This window comes from Myotis yumanensis, unplaced genomic scaffold (genome assembly GCF_028538775.1).
Source record: "Myotis yumanensis isolate MYYU_CA2020_CCGP unplaced genomic scaffold, mMyoYum1.0.hap1 SCAF_2, whole genome shotgun sequence".
Classification (NCBI taxonomy): domain Eukaryota; kingdom Metazoa; phylum Chordata; class Mammalia; order Chiroptera; family Vespertilionidae; genus Myotis; species Myotis yumanensis.
In genome coordinates, this window is record NW_027223753.1 from 175,853,365 (window position 1) to 175,861,719 (window position 8,355).

Below are 8,355 nucleotides of genomic sequence, written 5' to 3' on the forward strand. Positions count from 1 at the left end.
CATATAGATGACGGTGGGAGGCATCTCCTAGAACCAGTTTCTCATTTTACCCTCAACTGCCTCACCCCTAACCGCGTGCTGGGACCAGGAATTAAACCAGGGTTTCTGGAGGCCTCCCGAAGGGGGCTGATGGCAGCTCCCATGCTGCTCACACAGCCCCCACTGGCCTGCTCTGGGGGGACCCTGGGCCCCAGAACACAGGACCTCCCACATGACCACAGGCTGCTCCCCCAGATAATGAGCCTCCAGTGCACCCCAAGCTGTAAGCTCCTTCTGCTCCCCTTCAAGGCCATTACTCTGCTGGGAACAACCTCCCTCCCCGTGTGTGGCCCCCTCCCTCTGAGTTCTCACCGAACAGAAATTCTCCAGCTGTCAGATTCCAGATCTCTGCTTACTGGGCTGACATGCCTGGGGCTGCCACGTGGGATCTTTCTGCTCCTCCTTAGTCTGCCTGAGAGCATGTGGAGCAGAGCAGGAATGCTGTGGAGCCCAGCTGCAGTGCTCAGGGGCCAAGGGAATTTCTCCAAGTGATTATTCCTCTTTTATCTCAGTTTCTTCATCTGTAAAATGGGCTAAGGCCCTGGTGCAGTTGTCCTGACATAGCCCCAGGCGCCAGCAGCCTCAGTACGTGTGGGAGTTGCTGTTCCCCACAGAATCTCATAGCCCTGGGCGCATAGCAGGTGCACAGTGGTGACTGTTGGTTAATTAACCCATTCATTGTACTCCTGGTCCTCATGGGCAGTGCAGTGACACTGGCAGAGGCTGCTAAGGAAACGGGCAGTCACCCCGGGGAGAGAAATAAGAGCAAGAAAGGGAGGCAGGTGGAAAGGTAGTCAAGCACAGAAAGAGTGAGCGCGTTTTTTTTCTGGGAGAACAGGAGGTGGGGCTATCAGTCACAGTCACAGAATTCAGAGCTGGAAAGGGAACCTGGAGATCACAGACCCCCCTTCCCCGCCCCCCACCCCAGGTGAAGCAGTGCGCCCCGGGAGGGTGGGAGTTAGAGGTGGGAGAATGGGCTCCTGGGACAGGCGCTGCCCTTCCCTGGCAGCAGGGCCCTCCCACCCTCTCCCACCCTCTCCCACCCTCTTCCCTACAGCTTCCCTTCTCCACCCAGGCTGCTCCAGCGGGGCGTGCATCTCCGTGGAAACCTTTGAAGACGGTGAAGTGGCAGAAGATATGGAGAAGGAGAGCAGCGCTCTGGGTGTAATTTATTTCCTGCTGCCTCTTTCGCATTCTCCCTCATTCCTGTTCAACAGCTTCCCCGGGCCCCTCTTCCTCTCCCACCCCCTCGCCCTCCTTTCCTTGATTCTACCCTTTGAGCACCTGGCCTAGTCCGGGAAGCTGAGGCCACTGCCTCTGCAGAGGGGCTCAGACCTCCCAGCCCAGCGCGCCCCCCAGCGCCGGCTCCTTAGCAACGCGCTGGTTTCTGGCGGTAGTGAGGGGCCGCCTGGTGGGACCCTGAGTGGCCCCGTGGGCGAGCCGGGGTGGGCGAGCCGGGGGTGGAGGAGCCGGGGTGCACGCGCTCTGCCAGGGGGAGTCCGTGCGTGGGCCTGGCCCGGCACCCCAGCTGACTCTGAGGTGCACCCCCGCCCCCGCCCTTCCAGCTCTCGGGGCTTTTCCAGTTGGACGACAGTTTTGGCACCTGTTCCCCCACGTCTGCTCTGGACGCGGGAGAACTCATCCAGGGAGAAAAGGGAGGCGAGGATCAGAGGGACACGCGAGTGTGAACGAGGAAGGAAGGTGGGTACGCGGACTTATCAGCCAGCGCTTCTCTGACTTTATCTTGGAATTCAGGGCAATGGACACAACTGTGGCGAGCGCTGGGGGCTCGCCCCTGCGGGGAGGTGACGAATGTCTGGGCAGAAGCAGCGCGGGCGGGCGAGGGCGGGCTGCCGGGGTGGGGGGCGGGGAGAGGGGACCCCCAGAAAACTGGCACTCCTTCCAGACAGCCGCGCCTCCTCGCTCAGCGGAGCCGCCCCAGGCCGCCCTCGGCGGAGGGGCTCCGAGCCCGCGGACCCGCCTCCCTAGCCCCGCGCCCCGGCCGCCTTCCCGGGGACTCGGGAGCCGCCCGGGCCCCGCCCACGGAGAGCCCGGGCGCCGCTGCGGGAGCCGGCGGGAGCGCGGGGCTCGGTGCCGACTCCCCGGAGACCTTCGCTGCTCTGCGCGCCGGAGGGCGCAGCCCGGGGTTTCCCGGAGTCCGCGCTTGTGACGCGTGGGACGGACAGTCCCCCACGAGGACCGGCCCGTGCGCTCTAGGGTGTGTAGCAGCTGCCCTGGCCTCTCCTCTCCCCGCAGGGGCCGTAGCTCCCACTCACCCAAGCTATGACGATCAAAACCATGCCCTCGGGTGTTGCCAAATTTCTCCCGGAGTGGGGGCGGGGGGGGGGGGTCGCGGGGGGCGGGGTCCGCTGAGGCCTCTCCTCTGAGCTGGAGGACCTGAGCAGCTCCACCCGAGGGCGGAAGACCCCCCTCCCCCCCCCCCCCCCCCCCCCGCCTCCTCCTCTTCTCCTCTGGTCCCTGCTTGGGGGGGGGAAGGGGGTCACGGGGGGGGGGGGGGCGGGGGGAGTGATGCTTGTGGTGACTTTGCTCCAGGGTTGTTTCCTTTCACAGAGGATTGGTTGGTTACAAGTTAACTTCGGGCATATTTCTGTTTAGATTTACTCGTTTTTTAATTAATTTATTTTTTTGTTTTATTAGTTTTTAGTTTTAGTTATTTAATGTCATAGCTTTAAAGTTACCTGTTGATAATGATTTTATTTTAAAGGTTCATTTTTTTAGTTACTCATTTTCAGTTATAGTTACTTCTTTTTAAGAATTATATTTCCAAATTAGTTATTTGACATATTTTTTTAAATATATTTTATTGATTTTTTTCCAGAGAGGAAGGGAGAGGGATAGAGAGTTAGAAACATCGATGAGAGAGAAACATCGATTGGTGCCTCCTGCACACCCCCCACTGGGGATGTGCCTGCAACCAAGGTACATGCCCTTGGCCGGAATCGAACCTGGGACCCTTCAGTCCGCAGGCCGATGCTCTAGCCACTGAGCCAAACCGGTTAGGGATTGACATATTTTTTAGAGTAAAATGTTTTTAGTTATTTTAGGGTTTCCTCCTAGTTATTTAGTTTTAAAGTGACTTACGTTCACAGTTGTTTAGTTATTTGGGGTTCTGGGCTTTTTACTTTTACATTTTTGTCATTTAGGTTTTTTTAGTTATTTTGTTTTAAATTATTTCATTTTCTTAGTTATTTCTTTTCAGCTATGTCTTTGCCATTTTAATTTTTTTCTGTTCTGTATTTTTACTCATTTTATTTTCAGAACTATTTACTCTAGAATTTGTCAGTCGGGATCCAATCAACAGAGAGACACCATAGCAGTTCTTTTAAGAAAGAATTTAATATAAAGAATCATTATTCAACTAGTAGAGATTTTTAAGGGAAAAACAAAAGTGATAATGCGATGTTATGGAGATTCTAACTGCACGAAGCAGCTCTCCCCCCAAGGACTGAGGGAACAAAGGGAAGGATGGGAGGTGGCCCTGAGGCTGGGGGCACCTTCCGGTGGACAGATGTCCTCAGAGCTGGTGCAGAGAAGGGGTGCTTCGGCTGGCGCTGCTGCCTCTAAAGGGCTGCGATGAGGCTGGTGTGGAGGTTTGGGGGAGGGCAGACCGCAGCTGCGGAACCACCATGGCTCTCAGGGTGAAGACCAGTTGCCAGGGGATGCCAACGGGAACGCAGGCTCCCCGGAAGGAGCGTGTCCACCCCCCCCCCCCCCTCCTCTAGCCTCTGATCCGTCTGCCCTGTGGGCTGAACCGTTCAGGGAGCAGCTAGCTGGTGAAGGAGGCATGGCGAGTGGCCCAATACCACAGAGCAGAGAACAGAAGCGTAGGCCCGAAGCTAAGAAATCACAGCTAACACCCAGCACGCTGGGCTCTGGAGTTAGTTTTCGTTTTGGATTTAGTTAGTTTGGGAATTGTTAGGGTGAGCTGATTTTAACTTTTCGCTGGACATGAGGTTTGGCCGAGTCTCCAGTCCCTTGGTTTGTTTCTGGAATGGAGTGGGTAACGAATACGGGGAGGCGCATTTCCTGTGAGGCTCAAGAAAATCACTTCAGATTTAAGAAAAACAAAAATAAGTGACTCACTTTGCTCATAAAAAAAGCCCTTTGACTGTGTGGCCAGCAAAGGGCAGAGGCTAAGGGACAGGCTACTCAAGGAGGGGCTGTGGGCACCATAGGCCTGGACATACAGCTCACTCAGGAAATAGACTTCTTAAAGGCGGGGGAGGGGGCTCCTCTGTGAATGAAGTTTGTGTCACCTTTCCATTTAAATAAACGGAGAAGAATCCAAACCCATTAGATAAAATCCTCCAGCCTCCTTTCACAACTTGTTCAAACCATCCGTGGCTTCACAACGTTGCCTGTTGCCCACTAGAGGGACCCAGAGTTCAACATGTCGCTGAGGCATGGAAATGCAGTCACCCCAAATGCAAGGGCCTTGGCTGAAGCAGTTGCACTAAAAGCAGCCGTGGATCTGTGAAATCCGACCGAGTCTGAGTCCACACTAAACACCAGCCGTGCATTAGGACATAAATAGAAACAGAGATCCTCTAAACCAGCATTTCCAGAATATATTTTGTAGAATAGGCAGAAGAGTGTAAGAGTTTGACAACAAAATTATCCTATACTAGAGGCCCGGTGCACGAAATTTGTGCACAGAGAGGGTTGTCCCTCAGCCTGACCTGCACTCTCTCGCAATCTGGGACCTCTGGCTCCTAAGTACTCACCTGCCTGCCTGCCCTAACCACTCTGCCTGCCTGCCTGATCCCCCTAACTGCCCTCCCCTGCCGACCTGGTCACCCCTATTAACTTGTTTTTTTTATCTTATCCCCTTCACACACAATTGTATTTGACTTCCTTATTGGCTTCTCCCTCTCACACAATTTTTCTCTCTCCTTTATGTAGTGCTTTTTCCTACTGACTCATCATTTATAAACTTTTCTTTTCTCCTTATTTTCTACTTCTGTTCCATCATCCTTATTCCCATCTTTCTCCTACCCTCCCTCCCTCACCACATTCCTTCTTTCATCTTTACCCCTGCCCTCCCTCCCCTTTTCCTTCCTTCCCACCTTAATTTTTGTCTTCAATTCCTCCCTCAGACCTGCTTTGCTCCCCCTGCCATTTCTTCCTTCTTCCCATTCTCCTTTTAAGCTCTACCAGCTCCCCTTTAAAACTTTTCTTCCTTGCCTCTTTCTCTCTCATACATTCTTCTCTACTTACTTCCACTGTTTTAATATCTATCTATCTACCTGCCTAATTATTCACTATCATTTATCTTTTTTCTTTTCTGATTCCTACTTTTAAAATCTGTCCCCAGTACACAACTATACTTGATTTTCATTATAGCTCCTACAGTTCACTCATACATCCTCTTTCCTTCTTTAACTCTGCTCTCTACTGACTCCTTTATAAAGTTCTTCCCTCCCTTCCTCCCTTCTTAAAGCAAAGCAGGAGCACCTCTGCCCAGAAGGCCTCAGACCGTCCACCACTCCATCCCAGACCCATGGGTGCCTCCCTGCCAATGGCCTATGCCAGGGGCCACCACCCTCCTCCCACCCCTCACTGGGTGCACCTGCCACCCCTCCCGTGTGCAGCCCCGCGTTTCCTTCCCTTTTCCATTCCTGAGTCTTTTTCTTGTTCCCTTTCTGTATTTCTGTTTCTCCTCTCGGCCTGTCTGCATGCAGGCCTGCCTTCCTCTCCCTCTCCTTTCTTATCCCCTCCTATTGATTGTATCCTATTCTACCCTGGGCCTCTACAGCTGCCTGAGCAGAGGGCGGGAACGCAGCCTGCTGATCCGGTCATGATGTGATGCTGTAATGCATAATTTGCATATTTCTCTATTATTAGTATAGATAATAAAAGGGTAATATGCAAATAGACCGAGTGGCAGAACAACCAATCAAAGCGTAATATGCTAATGATATGCTAAGGCTGCTCAACCACTCACTATGACATTGCCTGACCACCAGGGGGCAGACAGTCAACTGGTCGACCAGTAGCTATGAGGTGCACTGACCACCAGGAGGCAGATGTTCTGACCTGTAGGTTAGCTTGCTGCTGGGGTCTGGCCGATCGGGGCTGAGTGAAATGGGCTGGACATGCCCTGGAGCCCTCCCGCGGTCCCTCCCCGGCCTGATCGTGCACTGGTGGGGTCCTTCAGCCTGGCCTGTGCCCTCTGGCAATCTGGGACCCCTCGGGGGATGTTGGAGAGCTGGTTTCAGCCCAATCTCACAGGCCACTCCCGTTGGGAGGGCGCCAGACACAGGGCTCATGGCTGGTGAGTGCTGCTGCGGCAGCATGAGCCTCTCCCTATCTGGACTGATTGGGCGCAAGCCCGCAGCAGGCACAGTGGGGCCGGGATGAGCGGGAGCGGCAGGTAGGAGCTGCAGGCTCAATAGGATGTGGTGGAAGTTATGGTAACAGACTTTCAAGATTGTGTTATAAAAAGCATTTTGCCTTCTTCCTCATTCTGCCTCTTGAGTTAGTCACTGTGGAAGAAGCCAGCTACCGTGTTGAGAAGACACTGAAGCTGCCCCATGACGAGACCCACATGCAGGAACTGAAGCCCCACGCCCACAGCCACGTGAATGAGCCACCTGGGGGGTGGGCTCTCCAGCCCCAGCCAGGCCTTCCTTCCGGCGGCTTCAGTTCCAGCTGATTTCGTGGCTGAAACCTCATGAGAGACCCAGAGCCAGAAGCACCCAGCTAAGCTGCTTGTGAATTCATTACCAGGGGAATCATGAGATGATAAATGTTTGGTTTAAGCTGCTAAGTTGTGGGGTCATTTGTTAAGCAACGATGGATAACAGATATAATATTAAATAATAAAAAGCTGGTTAATAAGGTATTGTCCTGACATAATTGGAACTCCATGCTGCTGTTAAAAATATCTTCTGCTTGAGATGTGGAAAGCTAGAAGGAGAACTATCTCCACACGTGCGAGATTTTAAAAAATCTGGAAAATACACAAATGTACAACTTTTCTTGAACTCATGAGAGAGCTGAGTTCACAAGGCAACATCTAACCTGAAATTTAAGGAAAAACATGTCCTTCCCCTTCTTCTTCCCTAGGCTTCTTTCCCCACAGGCACGAATCTCCTAAACTCTAAGGGTCCCTATGAGACTTGCAACCAGGGGAGCAGTGGGCTGCGGAAGCTCATCCCAGCCTTACCCCCTGACCCTGTCTCCAAGGCCCCCTTTTCTCTGACTTCTCAGTGAGACAAAGCTGCCCAGCCTGGGCTCATTTCCCCACCCAGTCCCTCTCCTGCTGCTGCTCCTGTCCTAGGTCCCTCCTTGTTTCACTGTCCCTGCCCTAATAAACATCCTCTAAAATTCACCTGGACTCATGTTGTGAGATGTTTCCTGCACGAAGTCCAGAACCCACACACTGCCAGCCAGCCCTAGCAGACCGTGCAGGGCCAGGGCCCCTTTCCAGCAACAGTCCTCTTAAGTGCACACAGAACATTTAACAGGACGGACCGTTGTTACGGGATGAATTGTGATGCATACGCGCGCACGTGCGCGCGCACACACACACACACACACACACACACACCCCTGTGTTGTGTTGATCTCATTCTATTGATAGTAATACTATAGGCCACGAATGTACAGTGGGGCCTTGATTTACAAGTGTCCCGACTAACGAGTTTTTTGAGATACCAGCTGTCTCTCGGCCGATTTTTTGCATTGAGTTGACAGAGTAATTTGAGTTAATGAGCTCCTTAACGAGCTTGGTCTCGGGAAGAATTAAACTCGTAAGTCAAGGCCCCACAGTATATTCTTCACTCAGATGCATAGGCCTGAGAGATAATCCTCCATTGTTTTGGCTAACTTAATAGAGGGAGGATATAAGACATGAAAAAGTTGTCTTTCAAAGATATTGAGTCATTTTTGTGTCCCAGGAACTTTGGGTTTGTAACGCCACCTGGGAATAGGCATTGTTTTCTCCATTACACAGCAGATGACACAGCAGGAGAAACCGAGGCCCCGAGGGGTCACCCCAGGTCGTACAGCTGGGGAGTTGCAAAGGCCAGGTTCTAGCCCACATCTCCCTGACTCCAAGCTCAGTTCTCCTGCTCCTCACCAGGTGAGGCCCCAGGTGAGGCAGCCGTGGCTGCCTCAGATGCTTAGTGAGCACACGGAGACGGACCATGCTCTAACCACTGAGCTCTAACCACTAAGACTCTTGCCCACCCTCATGACGGAGGGGCTGACTGTCCCCTGGCTGAGAGGCATCTCTGGCTTAATTCAAGGTCTTAAGGAAAATGAAGACCCACCATAAGAGAGAATGGGCAG

The 8,355-nt window shown here is 52.9% G+C and overlaps 1 protein-coding gene across 4 annotated transcripts in view; it reads left to right on the forward strand.

Annotated features, from left to right (window-relative positions):
* The window catches only part of MCF2L2 (MCF.2 cell line derived transforming sequence-like 2), a 211,932-nt gene extending 204,569 nt beyond the window's left edge, over positions 1-7,363 (forward strand). Inside the window, exons 27-29 of one of the 4 annotated variants that reach the window (XM_070406723.1) lie at positions 1,097-1,203; positions 1,605-1,740; positions 6,539-7,363. In XM_070406723.1, the coding sequence (XP_070262824.1) occupies positions 1,097-1,203; positions 1,605-1,727 (230 nt within the window). In that variant the 3' untranslated portion in view covers positions 1,728-1,740; positions 6,539-7,363. Of the gene's footprint in view, positions 1-1,096; positions 1,204-1,604; positions 1,741-1,945; positions 2,019-6,538 lie in introns of those variants that run through there. The other 3 variants (XM_070406722.1, XM_070406725.1, XM_070406724.1) reach the window with 3 other exon arrangements.
* Positions 7,364-8,355: the final 992 nt, after the last annotated feature.